This window comes from Hemicordylus capensis, chromosome 4 (genome assembly GCF_027244095.1).
Source record: "Hemicordylus capensis ecotype Gifberg chromosome 4, rHemCap1.1.pri, whole genome shotgun sequence".
In the NCBI taxonomy this organism is placed as follows: domain Eukaryota; kingdom Metazoa; phylum Chordata; class Lepidosauria; order Squamata; family Cordylidae; genus Hemicordylus; species Hemicordylus capensis.
In genome coordinates this window covers 286773741-286789204 of record NC_069660.1, presented here as the reverse complement: position 1 = coordinate 286789204, position 15464 = coordinate 286773741, and the positions used below count along the sequence as shown (strand labels likewise).

General features: G+C 40.1%; 1 protein-coding gene across 12 annotated transcripts in view; it reads right to left on the bottom strand.

The window, feature by feature from the left end:
- The window catches only part of SPAG1 (sperm associated antigen 1), a 55607-nt gene extending 43847 nt beyond the window's left edge, over positions 1 to 11760 (bottom strand). Inside the window, exons 1-6 of one of the 12 annotated variants that reach the window (XM_053249732.1) lie at positions 11502 to 11760; positions 10375 to 10675; positions 7654 to 7795; positions 6606 to 6765; positions 3765 to 3890; positions 1342 to 1406 (exon numbers count right to left, since the gene is read on the bottom strand). In XM_053249732.1, coding sequence (XP_053105707.1) covers positions 1342 to 1406; positions 3765 to 3890; positions 6606 to 6765; positions 7654 to 7793 — 491 coding nt within the window. In that variant the 5' untranslated portion in view covers positions 7794 to 7795; positions 10375 to 10675; positions 11502 to 11760. Of the gene's footprint in view, positions 1 to 1341; positions 1407 to 3764; positions 3891 to 6605; positions 6766 to 7653; positions 7796 to 10374; positions 10676 to 10954; positions 11414 to 11501 lie in introns of those variants that run through there. The other 11 variants (XM_053249736.1, XM_053249734.1, XM_053249737.1 and 8 more) reach the window with 11 other exon arrangements.
- Between the last annotated feature and the right edge of the window lie 3704 nt (positions 11761 to 15464).

Genomic DNA, 15464 nt, shown 5'->3' with positions numbered 1-15464 from the left:
GATGTTGTGCAAGGAGTTTCCTTTTTGCATATATACAGGATTGTACAACGTTGTACAACAGGTTGCGCAAGAGATTTTGCTAGTGCAAGAAGCAGTTGGAATTTCACCACACAATAACTTAGTCCTATGTCTTTATACTAGTCCAAGTCTAGACTAGATGTTACCAATATCAATAATTTAGTAAATTTATTCTAAAGTATATTGGGGGAATGCAGAACATTACATACTGAACTACTACAGTGATCAAAACCAATTATGCTGAACATGAAGGACAATGACATACGAAATGCCACTTGATTCTTACGCTTTTGCCATAGTACTCAAAATTTGATCAAACCAATATATAATTCAGTCTACCTTACAACTGAGCAAGTTTCAATAAGAATGGTTCTCCATGGGTGCTTTCATCATTAATAATACATGTTTTTTTAATGTGGTATGAGTTACTCCTGCATGTTCATTTGAAATAAAAACCAAAGATCTTTTTAAAATCAAATTAATATTATTTCATTAAATTTTATAGATTTGGAGAATTCAAGTTTTAAGAGTTGTATGTAAACATTTGATAGATTTAAAAGAGGCTTTGTAGTAACTTCAACATTAATTTTTGGAACATTTAATTAATATACTGTATGTCTCTGAAAGCCTACATCCTGTAAACATGATTCATATTAAAGATTAATATTTTAGTATCTTCAGGGCTTCATATTACAGTTGAAATTGTGTCAGGCATGGAACCCCTATTCCAGGAAGTCAGTTTTGGTGTGTTCTGAGTGTTTGTTCTACAAACTGCTAACTAAAACAGACAGCTTAATAACATAGTTTAAAATGTAAGTTTAATTGCAATATTTATGTAGCCTACTTGCTATGTTATGATTCTATAGAGAAAAGCTTTATTAATACTAGCACTACATTCATGGTTTGATTGTAAAGGATATGCTTGTAAAGCATACGTAAAACATAATCCCCTGCTAACTGGGCAAAGAGGCACCTTTTACCGTGGTGATTATCTTTATTTAGCAGGGGGATAGTAACTGGCCCTATCCACCCCCAGCACAGTACCTCCAGTGACTGTTGCTGGTCTCTATCTTGTGTTTGTTTGTTTTTAGAATGTGAGCCCTTTGGGGACAGGGAGCCATCTTATCTATTTATTATTTCTCTGTGTAAACCGCCCTGAGCAATTTTTGGAAGGGCAGTATAGAAATCAATCAATCAATCAAATAAATAAATATGTTAACACAAAAATAAAATATATTTGCTTTTTAAAAAGCCTAGCTAAACACTCAATAAAAATAGATAAATAACTAAATTAAAATGGTTAGCAGAAGGTATCTAACATACTTATCCCACTCACTGTAGTCCCTTGGTATATTTTTCTTTAATTGTCTGTTTTTTGAAGTTTTGTTCTGCAACAAAGAGACAAGTTATTTTTAAAAAAGAACTTTTTGCATACAGGAAATGGCTTCTACTAATATTATTTTCATGAAAGGACAGCATTCTAACTCATGTACTACATATATTTGTTTTTAGGTATCACACCTTATTGTCATAGGAATAGGGTATCATTATTTGTAGTTTCCGTATTTGCACTTATAGGCAAGAACAGAACCCCCGTGAATAACAAGGATCACCTGTATCAGTTAAGTAACTAATTGGCTTGCTACTCTTTATACAGTTGTGCTTATCAACAGTTAAGAACATAAGAACAGCCTTACTGGATCAGGCCCATGGCCCATCTAGTCCAGCATCCTGTTTCACACAGTGGCCCACCAGATGCCACTGGAAGCCTACAGGTAGGAGTTGAGGGCATGCCCTCTCCTGCTATTATACCTCTGCAACTGGTACTATATTGAAAAATCCTGATCTAAAATGCAGCTGCTACAGTCTGGTTCCAACCTAATTACAAAAAGGAAGGTGGGGGGGATAAGATATGAGCTAGAAGAATCCTATTTAAATAAAAAAAAAACACCACAAATTTAACTTGGCTTATTCTGCAATCTTATGAGTTCTACTGAATTCACCAGGACTTAAGGACTAGCTATATATGATGGCAGTGTAACCCATGAATTAGAGTGTGGGTCACACAAAATTCATATGAAGCAGAAGGGAAGCTATTTAAAGCAGAATAGTGGGATATGCTGGAGATGGATGTTGAACTGCACCCCATGCACATTTCTCCCCACAAACCACCTCCTTCCAACTGCTCCCCCCCCACCCCCCAGGAAGCTTAAATCCAGTCTTGGAGCCCTGCTGAGGAGGAGAAGAAGAAGAGGCTGGGGACAGAGAGGAGTCACAAGCAAAAAAGCAATTGGTTGGAGAAATGTTTGGCATGCTACTGCACTTTAAATCCCACACAGCTGCCTGCCAGGGCAAGAGGTGGTTGGACCTGCCCAATCCCAGCCCCTTCTGCCTAGAAAGCAATAACCCATCTTTTAAAATACAGTTCTACAGTCACATGTAGTTAGCCATTTGGGGCTAGAACATAGGTTATGCCAAACAGGTATAGAGGCTTAGGTAGAGCTAATTTAACAGGAACAAGCAGTGGGTGGGGAATGGATGCTGAAAGCTTTCCCTGATCATTCCTTTTCTCCCCAAACCACCTCACCTCAGCTTTTTTTCTCCTGGCAGGGTCTTGGAAGCCAAAGGTGTTGACAGAGTAAGCGTTCTTCATTCACTTCAGGCCTGCCCCTTTGCATGCAAAATGCCTCCCCACCTCCACTTAATAATAATAATAATAATAATAATAATAATAATAATAATAATAATTTGATTTCTATACCGCCCTTCCAAAAATGGCTCAGGGCGGTTTACATAGAGAAATAATAAATAAATAAATAAATAAGATGGATCCCTGTCCCCAAAGGGCTCACAATCTAAAAGAAACATAAGACAGACACCAACAACAGTCACTGGAAGTACTGTGCTGGGGGTCGATAGGGCCAGTTACTCTCCCCCTTCTAAATAAAGAGAATCACCATGGTAAAAGGTGCCTCTTTGCCAAGTTAGCAGGGGGTAGGTGTTTAGCAGTGGTCTATGTTCTAACACACAAATATACTAACATGATATTTTTCAATCCTTATTTTGCTTTAACTGCCCCAATTCAACAATCTGATCCAGAAGCTCTGATAAATCTATTAATTCCACCTACACATTCCAGACTACAAACCTATGCACATGTATTTGGAAGTAAGTTGCCGGTTCGAATCCCCACTGGTACTATATCGGGCAGCAACAATATAGGAAGATGCTGAAAGGCATCATCTCACACTGCGCGGGAGAGGCAATGGCAAATCCCTCCTGTATTCTACCAAAGAAAATCACAAGGCTATGTGGGTGCCAGGAGTCGAAATCAACTTGACAGCACACTTTACCTTCACCTTTAAGTCCAACTGAATTCAGACTTACTTCCAAGTACATATGCATGAGATTGGGATATGCATCTTTATTCATTTGTGGATTGGATTGCATACATACAATTTGGGCACAGGGGAGTAAATACTTTTAATGGGGGTCAGGGAATAGTGAAGAGAGACATTGTACCTATGTTTAAAAATTATATACACAGAATAAAAGTAATATCAATACTGAATATACTGGATGGCATTCACACCTTTGGTGTGCTGTCAACAGAAGCTTCTTCCATTTGCAAAAGGACCAGTTGCATGAGTGGAACTCTCATCCTGCTTGCAGAAGGAGCTTCCGTTAACAGCATACCACTATGCCAAGGGTTTGGATGTCCCCAGAGTGTAGAAACAGAGGCACACCTGGCTAGTAGAAGGACAGCTATCTGAACTACGAACTGGTGGCAGATTTTCCAGCTTCTCACTGAATACTTCAGTTGTGGCATACCGAATTTTATACTCCTCTTCTTTCATTTCTGTAATCCAGCTCTAAAAGAAGCAGATATTATCAGCACATTCCAAAATCTGAAACCCAATGTTTCATAGTAACCTATATATCTATATATCACCTTCCTAAAATTTTTCAATACAGAATAAATGCTGGATGCAAAAGGGGAAATAGTTACACAGATCAGGAAATCCAAAGAACTTCTGTAAACAATGCCCAAGGTTTGTACTAATCCAGTGAGAATTTTGCCTTTTCCTTTGAATAACACAGCCACATTCCCTCTTACAATTGCTTTTAAACATTTAGAATTCCCCTCAGTTTTAAAACTCATTTAATATCCAGCAGGGGCAGGCAGGTGGTTGTTGTTCAAGAAACACAAGTCCAATGGCATTTTAGTTTCACAGCTAGTTGCAAAATTACATAGGAACATAGGAAGCTGCCATATACCGAGTCTGGCCATAGGTCCATCTCACTCAGTATTGTCTACACAGACTGGCAGGGGCTTCTCCAAGGTTGCAGGCAGGAATCTCTCTCAGCCCTATCTTGAAGATGCCAGAGAAGGAACTTGGAACCTAGATGCTCTTCCCAGAGTGGCTCCATCCATTAAGAGGAATATCTTACAGTGCTCACACATCAAGTCTACCTTTCATATTCAGCCAGGTGGACCCTGCTTAGCTAAGGGGACAAGTCATGCTTGCTACCACAAGACCAGCTCTCTTCCTTGAGTTCTGTGGATCCTTACCACATTTGCAACATATGTCACAATTGGGTTGAATTTATTTCAGGGTTGCTTTTTTTTACTATTCTTATTCAACAAACAGGTAAGCGCTATTCTTCATTTCAAACTGCTCGTCTACCCAACTTGTCACTTGTCTACCCCACCGCCCATTGAGGTCATCCGAGGAGGACCGTCTCCAGTTACCGCCAACTCATTTGGTGGTCACACAGAGACGGGCCTTCTCAGCTGCTGCCCCGAGATTGTGGAATGCGCTCCCTGCTGAGTTACGGTCGTCCCCATCTCTGGCTATTTTTAAAGAACATTTGAAAACTTAATTTTTACCCAAGCCTTCTCAGGTTTTTAATTAAAAATACTGTTTGTTAATTTTATGGTTTGTAAATTATTGTATTGTTTTAACTTTTATATATATGTTGGATTGTTAATTTTTATATATGTTTTAATTGTTAGCCACCCAGAGAGGTATGTTTAGGTGGGATATAAATAAATAAATACTAAAATTAGAAAAAACTATTGAAAAAACTATTTTTTTTCTTTAAAAAACAACATCAGAAACACTGCAGCTGCTAGGTCTGTAAACTGAAGGAAAAGATTGTTGTGTAAGGCACTGGATTTCTTAACTCTTTCCAGTGGAAATACAATCCCTGCCATATAGTTTTCAAGCGGGGGTAACAGCATCTGGAAAAGGTGGTTTCAGAGGAAAGATTATGCAAGGGGGAAAGCCCTCTTCTTCCATGCTCTTCCTCCAGTTTAAACGTATAAGAAAATGTATAAGAAAAACAAAGTTATGAAACTATATGGAACATGAAGTTCAAGCCTGAATCAGCCATTTCAGTACATAATAGATTTTCCCCCTCTACTGGTCCATATGTTGATGTAGCACAGTATTACATCACCACATACTAAGTGCTATAGTACATTTCAGCTGCAAGTCTAAATAAGATGAAATCTGATCATATGCATCATATTAAGTAGCTACTCAGATCAAAATAAGATTAAAGCAAAACACCATGCAAAAAGAATACAGACAGCTGGTTCAGATGTCACTTGGAACCATGGTTAGTTCCATGCAACATCCTTAAGCCTTGGGGGTGCACACTCCTTGCTTTCCTACCCATACAGCCCTTGGAAGAATTCCAGTTAAAAACAAACCAAGATTGGTAATCAGATTTGAACTAACTGGATTATTCTTGCCAACTTCTTGAAATAAACCAAGATCCAAACCTAAGGTTTGAAGTGGGTTTTAGATTCATTTTATTTCAAGAATGTTGATTAGCTCAACAAACAAGTTTAACCAAAGGCAACTGCAGTCAGAAGAACACAACATCTCAGTGGTGGGGAAAACACACACCAATTTAAGGCATTAAATACCTCTTTATAACATAGCACATAAAATGCATAACACAGAGTACTATCAGAACATCAAATGTGCTCATCACCTTTACAGCTCACTGTAATCTTAGTCAGATGGCCAGCCCATAATTTCATAGCAGTCACAGTAAACTCTGCAGCTTGAGTAACATAAGAATTTTAATATTATATTACTACTCCTACTACTACTGATTAGAATAAACTAAATTCAACTGGTCTGAGCATCAAACCAATATTGCTTTGTTGTTAACCACAACCAGTAGAATTCCTGCAAGGCTTGTGTGGGCACGGAAGTGTATGGTCCCCAGCCTCAGATATGTCAACAGAACCAAGATTAACCACAGTTCTGTGTGATGCCTGAATCAGTCCAGTATGTTGATTTGTCAATGTTACTTCATTTAAAAACCAAGTAGAAATGAAATGTAAATTGTATAGGAATTACATTACATTTTTGTTCCTAACTCTAATAAAATGTTCTACTGCTCATCAAGGAGACAATCCAGTCTGTATCTTCCATGTGCAGAAGGCAGCTGGTGTGGGAGGGAATTCTGCATGTTAATGCAGAGCATGCAGGAAAGGATTCAGCAGAACGTTAGATCAGGCCCTTAATTATTATTTTGCCAACCTACAGAATGAAGTTATAGAATACCTTCATTTCTTCATTTATTTTTTCCCATTCCTCAGCAGTAAAATCAGAAGCAGTGGCTGCAGGTTTCTCTTTTCGCAGTACTCTGCTATCTGGAGCCAAAGACTCAAGGTGTTTTTCACAAAATGATATAAGATCAGGATAAATGCCCTCCTCACCAGACCTTAAAATAATTAGATGTAACAACATTATGTGATCTTAGCATCTTCTGTTGATTGTGTCTATGTTTCAATCTTTAAAACATACATAGCTATACTTGCACAGTGCTTTGATTTGTTAGCTCTCTCATTTTTAAAAATATATTTAATTAAAGAGTAAGTTTTGGGAGTTCTTATCACACACACACACACACACACACACACACACACACACACCTTTGCTTATCTCTCATTGCTAATTATTATCTGTTTTTAAGAGTGCTTGTAACCATGGCTATGGTTATTGCACTGACTTTTTTAAAAAACTTGATCACCTTTAAGTTCCTTCAAAAGGTCTATAAAGCTGCAGAATCTGAACTTTCTTACATTCCAAACCACTTCAATTAAATTTCCACCACATCTGTCTTCTCCTATGTATTTAAGTCATATAAATTGTACACTTCCCTGAGAATCCCATTACAAAAGGGCAGTTATAAATTTACAAAAAACAAACAAAGGTTATCAATTAACCTGCTTTTGTGTGAATGGAGAACACTTCCATTTGGTGGCTTTTTGAGCCCTGTCCTTCCTCAGCAACCCCTTATGCTGAGCTCCATCCTACTTTGGAGAGTCCCCCAACCTTCAGAGGTGTATTTTCAGGGGCCACTTTGGAGAGGACAGGGAGGTAGGATACAACCTAAGTTTCCCCCAGTTTATGTTACAGTTATACCATTGTGGCAAGGCTATGCAGTTTTGCTTACTAGTAATTGAAAAATGTCAAACTGTTTTATGACAATATTTACAAAAGAAGTGATGCTCTTATTAGCTTCTAGTAGGTAAAGCCATGGAAAGGGTAACTATAGCCTATTAGTCAAAATATTTAGATGCAATAAACACATCATTTAATTTTTTACCTTAATATCCTGAGGATCTTTTCCAAATACTTTACATCTGTGCATTTTTCAATGAATTTATAGTCCAGATGATCGATTGGAATTTGATACTTTTTTGTTGTTCCTTGGCCCAACAATGATGAAACTTGCTCAGCACTCATAACTAGAGATATAAAAGATACTCTTTACACCACATTTCCAATGTGATTCAGACATATTTAGAATTATACAAGTTTGGCACAAAGTGTTATTCGCAGCCTCATTCACATGCACTGCAAACCGTTTTCAGTTACTGAAGATGGCAATGAGGCTGCAGCCTTAACATCTGATCCTGCAAACTGCTGCAGGCAGAATGTGCCTATTTTGAGCACTTCTAGATCCAACCCATTCAAATGAAACATTTTATTAGACCAGGGCCCTATATACAAGTAGTATATAGCAATCTCATGCAATTGGAGGCCCGGGCTTGGGTAACTATCTTTGACTACTGGTTAAAACTTATATTTTGCTCCGAGGGTCTAGTATCTTTAGTACTTAAAGACACATACCTTTCTGATTGGATTAAGAATGTGGAGGATAGATTAACATACTATGGCTTCTCTCCAGCTGCTATACTATCCCTAGAGTATGATACTGCAAGGACCAGGCTGTGAGAGATAATTTTTGACATGGAATGCCAGATTGATCAAGCAGCCATTCCGGCAAATGTGTTTCTGGGCAGCCAGTTTTCGAATTATTCACCCGCAGCATACCTTTTCCACTTATCTATCTCTAAATTTCGTCAGGCCCTGACTTTAGCCCGCTCTAATGCTTTACACACAGCAGTGCTGGAAGGAAGGTTTCATGGTATCCCCCAAGATCGGGTGTGCCCATGTGGTTCAGGAGAGATGGAAAGTACGGCCCATGTTATTTTACACTGCCAGTTTTATAATGATGCTAGATTTGACCTTATTTGCCCTGAACTTGCCTTATACCCAGGTTTGGATGATAATTTATGTTTATCTCATCTTTTAGCTGAACAGAACATAGCCAGATTATGGAAGGTTGCCAAATTTTGTTACATTATGGGTAGGATACGTTCGGAGGTCATGAATACTCCTTAGTTGGATATTTTACCATTGTTAATTATAATCTTATTCCTTTATTTTATTTATATTTGTTATATTGATATTGTTATTTGTATTCTTTGTTCTCTTTTCTGGTCAATGACTGTAATAAAATTAAACTGGAAATTAGTAATCTCATGCACTATGAATATTTACAGGAATAAAAAGCTGCTGTTAAGCTCAAGTTTTCTCAGCAAAACTTTCATTGATATTTCCTTTGAAAAATCAAAACTTTTGTATGCATGCCTTCCTAAACTCAAACTAGACAACTGTATCATACCCTGTGTTGGGCTATCGATAGTGATTGTTCAGACATTCCTTCCCACTAGTACTCAACTCTAGCTCCAGACGCTGTGTTTCATGCAACAGTTCTCATTTAAGGCTTCCTAACATCCTTATATACAGGATGAGGCCACAGATATTTACAGGAAAAATAAGAGGTAATCTAAAACAAATACCTTAGGCTCTAATTAGTCTCTTCCTTATCCCATAATATAAACATTTTTAATTGGACATTGACTAAAGCAAATTTCAATATTTTTAGGACTAGACTTCTTATACTGAATTACAAGTTAAACCAAAGATAACGTAAATGCCTTAATATATTTATCTGTACTTTTATTGAAAAATATTTTGTGAAAATTTTTTTATCTTTTATTCATAAACCTTTGCAATCTCCCTACCACCACCCCGTTTGTATTTAGCATAGGGGTGGGTTGTTGCAAAATGTCAAGCACAGATTTCAGGACACAAACAGATCTGATGGCAATCTAAACATCTAATTTTTCTCCATTATATAGGCTGATTGAACAGATTCCTGGTTGCAAGGATTATTTTTCAGATTTTGTTTCTTCTAAATTAAGAAATGCACTTAGTATTAGGCCTGCAGATTATGCGAATAGTGGTTTAAACAGGTTGAAAATGTAAGATCAAATACAAGAGATGACTGTATTTGTGTATTATCTATTGCAAGTTGTAGAGAACATTATGTGCTTGTTTGCTGAACAAGGTTTCTGCAATAATGCTGTAGAATATGAGAACAATGTATTTAAATAGTAACTGCAAAACTGTAACCAATTTGCAAAATTGTTTCCCATTTGGAGTGGCTAGAGCAAAGAATAGTTAATTTTATTAAATCAAATTATATATGTTGTTATAGTTGCCATTTGTAGATTTAGGTCACATTTGTCGTCTATGCTTCCCAAATTACTATATTTATTTCAATATTTTGTTTTACTTTACATAACAATTAAGAACATAAGAATAGTCCTGCTGGATCAGGCCCAAGGCCCATCTAGTCCAACATCCTGTTTTACACAGTGGCCCATGAGATTATTGTTATGGTCTCCCTACTGGCTGCCCTCCTGTGAGTGAAAAGCTGCACTCACTGGAAAGCTGTGAGTATCTAAGAGTGTATATAAAGGAACAACTAGGTCAAGTTCTGAGTATTAAGAACAAAAGAGAAAAATACTTGAGACAATATTTAAGAGCTGAGGAAATTCTGCAATTGTAGATATAAAACTGTAATGTGTTCAATATATTAGTATATGAATAGGAATATTGGTGTATTTTAGTTTCAACTGCTATACATCGAAAATAAAACATCTAAATAATGTGTATCTTAATTTTTCCTCACCATTATGTCACTGATTTAAATGAAGAAGCTGCTAATCCCCACAATGAATGTAGATTTTTGGTTTTTTTGTTTGGTTTGCAGTAAACCAGGCCTCTTTTAAATATAGCATGGGAATTTTCCTAAGGAATTATTTTGGCAACATTTGACATCAGTCCATGATGTAGTTCCAAAGCCCACTTGCCAGCACAATTCACACACATTGACACATCCTCCTAAGCAACACATTTCAACTTTCATTCATCTCTTCATTCCTTCTGCACACAAGTTATTTCTCCCACTCCATTTTTACAACTGCAGTGAACTGTAAAAAAAAAAAAAAAAAAAGCACAAGAACAATCCCAGGATAAACACCCTCTATGGTTAAAAAAATCCTCTGTGGTTAGCAACTGTTGCTATGTACTGTACTGAACAGCATGGCTCCGAGTGATTTCAGGAAATGGGAGATGAGGCACTGAGGTACCACAAAGCTTCACTAAAGAAAGAAAGAAAAAGAACAATACATTCTGCAGGTCCCCCACCCTTGTTCAAAACTTGAATCTCAAAGCAATTTCTATTATTTGTTCAACAATAACGGACTCACAAAAGCGGCTGAGCTGAGGGGCAGAAATTTCCAATTCTACGCAGTCACCCCCTTGAGTCAATGTCTTCCTAAGGGACAACTGACGAAAAGGGGAAGTGTGGGGGGGGGGAGATGTGGTGCGTGAGCGCGGGGTGGGGCGGGTGATACATGAGCAGCACCCTGCTGCCCCCCAGGGCGAGTAGTGGCCGGAGCGCTGGCCTGAAGAGACTCCAGTTCGAGTCCCTCACTCCGCCCTAAATGTCATCGCGTGGCCCTGGGGAAGCGGGGAGAAGACGAGGAGAGAAAGCTGCCCGAGCAAACTGCAGAAAGAGCAGGAGGAGAACGACCATTCAGTTAAATAGCCAAGCGTCGAGGTTAGACTCGCCACCATCGCCTAGTAACACACCACCACCACCACCACCACACACACGAGGTCAATTTCTACCAGCTCCCACCTTCCCTGGCTCCTCACCCCCCCGCCTCCAGCCCTCATCGGTGTCCACACACCGCCACCCCCTCGTCCCCCCGCGGGTCATCACAGCAACCCTGCGATACAACACACACGCACCCGCTTCCTTCCTCAGGCCACGCCACCGACCGCCACCCCTGTCCTCCCGACTGTCCTGCTCCACGAGGGACAAGATGAGGCCCCCGCCCTCCGAAGCGCGCTTCCCGGGGCTGAAAAGGCAGGAGGGAAGGACCCGGCGTCAGTTCGGAGCGAGGGGTTGGGGGAGAGAACCGACGAAGCTACCTGCTCAGCAGCTACTGAAGCACGGGCCTCTCTCCCCTCCCCCCGCGCAACACCTGCGGGTAGCCCGCCCCGCCCCCCAAAAGTTGGCTTTTGTTTCTGTGTCTGCACGTGCGCGCATGGAGACTTGAGCGTTAATCGACTTCTCAGGCGCATGCGCGGAAGTTGCTCCCACCCTCCGAGAAGCCGTTGGAGATGGCAACTCTTCCGCAAAGGAAAGAGCCGGGGCTTTGTTTCTTCCAAGCTTTTTTGCCACCTGCATAAGGAGCCGGTGCCACTGCAAACCCCCCCCCCAAATTGTGAGCACCTCTCAAACTTTTTCTAACTGAAAAAGAAACACACAACAGAGAGAGTGGAAAACGATAATGAATAAGGAACTTAAGAGGTAAAAGACAAGGTGGAGGGAAGGAACTTACAGGAAAAGAAGATAATGGGGGGAAAGAGTGTCCTGCAAAGAATGGATGAAATTATCTTCCTTCCCCAGCTATAGCTGAGGACTGAGACATTTTTTCTCATCTATTTCTACAAATCTGTTTCTTATGAAGCCACCATATTCCCAACTGCACACAAAAAAGGAGTCCCCACTGCAAGAAATGTGTCCAGCTGCACCCTGGGAGGGGTTGGCGTCTCAAGTTAAGGACCACAAGGGATGGTTGCTAGGGCAATATAACTTCACCATCAGAGATCTGAAGGGAGTCATTTGAAAGGATGAAGGCACATCTCCCTCCCGTGCTTTTAAATAATACAAAGAGCATATCACCACCTCACCGAAGTTGGCTTAATGTTTTATTTATTGAGAAGAAAAGCTGTCTATTCAAAACAGTGGAACAGGAAGATTAAACAACAACAAAAACCCTCAGCAGATCCATGCTAGCCTAGGTTACTGTATCAACAAAATAATTTGTTTCTTACCTTGCTATTTTACGCTCAACAAAATTAAAGCTGCATAAGTATCAATAGGAAATAGAACATCTGAAAACAGAGATTGTTAAATAGCTGCAGCAGAGGGGACATATGGAAGCAGTCCTTGAAACTTGTCTGTACTGACAGCAATACAGGATCACTTCACATAGGAATAGTCTTGGATAACTTGTTTTTGGACTACAACCCTTCAGTCACAACAGCTGAAGGCAGGGGATGATAGTCCAAAAACAGCAAGTTAGCCTAGGACCAATATGTACAAGTTAAAGGTTGAGTCAGTGTCAACTCCTGACCCCCACAGAGCCCTGTGGTTTTCTTTGGTAGAATACAAGAGCAATTGTATTCTATTAAAAAAAATACATTGCTGCCTCCTGAGCAGTATGAGATGATGTCTTTCAGCATCTTCCTATATCACTGCTGCCTGATATAGTAAAGGTAAAGTGTGCCATCAAGTCAATTTTGACTCCTGGCACCCACAGAGCCCTGTGGTTTTCTTTGATAGAATACAGGAGGGGGTTACCATTGCCATCTCCCAAGCAGTATGAGATGATGCCTTCAGTTTGAGATGATGCCATCTTCCGATATCGTCGCTGCCCAATATCAGTGTTTCCCATAGTCTGGTGTTTCCCTAGTCTGGGAAACATACCAGCAGGGATTCAAACCGGCAACCTTCTGCTTGTTAGTCAAGCATTTCCCCACTGCACCACTTATGGTGGTTATCAGTTTCCAAATACTCTAAAGGTGGGCTCATACTATAGGAAAATGAAAAATGTAGCTTCTTTCCAGGCAAGCAAACTAACTCTTGCTTGTGTCATTTTTGACTCATACTTCTTTCCAGGCATGGAAAGAAGTATGAGTCAAAAATGACACAAGCAAGAGTTAGTTTGCTTTTTTGAAATTTGAGAGAAAAATCCAAAGCCAATATCAAATAATATCTACAGAAATGTTAAAACAGGATAGGCATTTCAGTTTGCAAGGAAATGAAAAATTAAAATAAAGTTTTCAAGCAATATGAAGCTTGTCAGGATTACATAGTTTGAATATCAAGCTTGTCAGGATTACATAGTTTGAATGGTTTTTCATTTCCATGAAGGAAGTTCCCACTTTAAACATTTTTCCTTTCCTTATTTAGTTGTTACGCTGCCTTTCCTCTTCAAGGACTCAGCATAGCATATAGAGCACCCCACCACCCCTTTTATCTTCAAAACAAAACTGTGAGGAAGGCAATGCTGAGGGAGATTGGCTGGGTCTATTATCCCATGGTGAGCAAGGATTTGAGTGCTGTCTCCCTGAACAAAGTATAACATTATCTATTACACCACTCTGTGCTGAAGCATTCCCCCATCCCACTGCTTTTTAAATTAAATCAGTTTCTTCTCCTAATGAGGTTTCAAGATTAGAAGAAAAAGAGGCAAACACATCAGCAGACCTGCATGTCAATTGGTTCTGTCATGAATCACTCTAAAGATGACACACAGAGCATTTCTGGTGGGAAAGGTTACGGTCTGGGGGACAGTTGGGGGAGCATCATCATCAGGATGACATCATCAGCTCATAATTAATCTATGGAATTCTCTGCCACAGGATGTGGTGATGGCCACCAGCTTGGATGGCTTTAAGCAGGGTTTAGACAAATTCATGAGTCTATCAGTGGCTACTAATCTTGATGGCTATATGCTATCTCCAGGTTCAGAAGTAGGGTGCCTCCTAATACACAAGGAGAAACTGCAGGCACTTACTGAAAACTTAAAATAAATATTGCGCTCATTAAAAGAGGATAAAACAGTAACAGACTACAGAGCTCCGAAAGTAGAGTCCTGCCTGAACGCCATCTTGGCTCCTCCCTGGGTGCCTCCTAATACCAACTGCAAGGGAACAAGAATAGGAGAGGGAGCACACCTTCACCTCCTGGTTGTGAACTTCCTGGAAGCATCTGATGGGGCACTATGGGAAACAGGTTGCTGGACTACATGGGATTTGGGCCTGATCTAGCAAGGATCTTCTTATATTCTTGTTCTAACAGTGAAATGCACGAGCAGCAGGCCTGCTGAGGATACATGACTTTAGCTTTTTTTTTTTTTTAGGAGGAAAGCCGGTCTTGTGGTAGCAAGCATGACTTGTCCCCTTAGCTAAGTAGGGTCTGCCCCAGTTGCAAATGAAAGGGAGGCACTGTAAGATATTACCCTTAGGGGATGGAGCCGCTCTGGGAAGAGCATCTAGGTTTTGGGATGGAGCCGCTCTTGGAAGAGCATCTAGGTTCCAGGTTCCATCCCTGGCTCCTCCAAGATAGGGCTAAGAGAGATTCTTGCCTGCAACCTAGCAGAAGCCACTGCCAGTCTGTGAAGACAATACTGAGCTAGATAGACCAATGGTCTGACTCAGTATATGGCAGCTTCCTATGTTCCTATGTTCTTATCTGTCCCATATGCTTTTAAAGTCATCTTTATAGTGATTCATGGCAGAATCAATTGACATGCAGGTCTGCTGCTGTCATACCTAAGCCCTCAGGGGTTAAAAGGAACAAGGAAAGGGTTCAACTGACACTGTGAGAGTATTTATGGCTATGGGGTTGAGATGGCCCTGGTTGGACTGTTGCATGATCTCCAATTAGGAACCGACAGGGAGAGAGTGGCTCTGTTGATCCTTTTGGATCTCTTGGTGGCTTTCAATACCATCATACATAGTATCCTTCTGGGGTGCCTGAAGGGGTTGGGAGTGAGAGGCATGGCTTTGCAGTGGTTCCACTCCTACCTCTCAGGTAGGTTCCAGATGGTTGGAGACCATTGCTCCTCAAAACAAGAGCTCCGGTATGGAATCCCACAAGGCTCCATACTGTCTCCAATGCTTTTTAACATGTACATG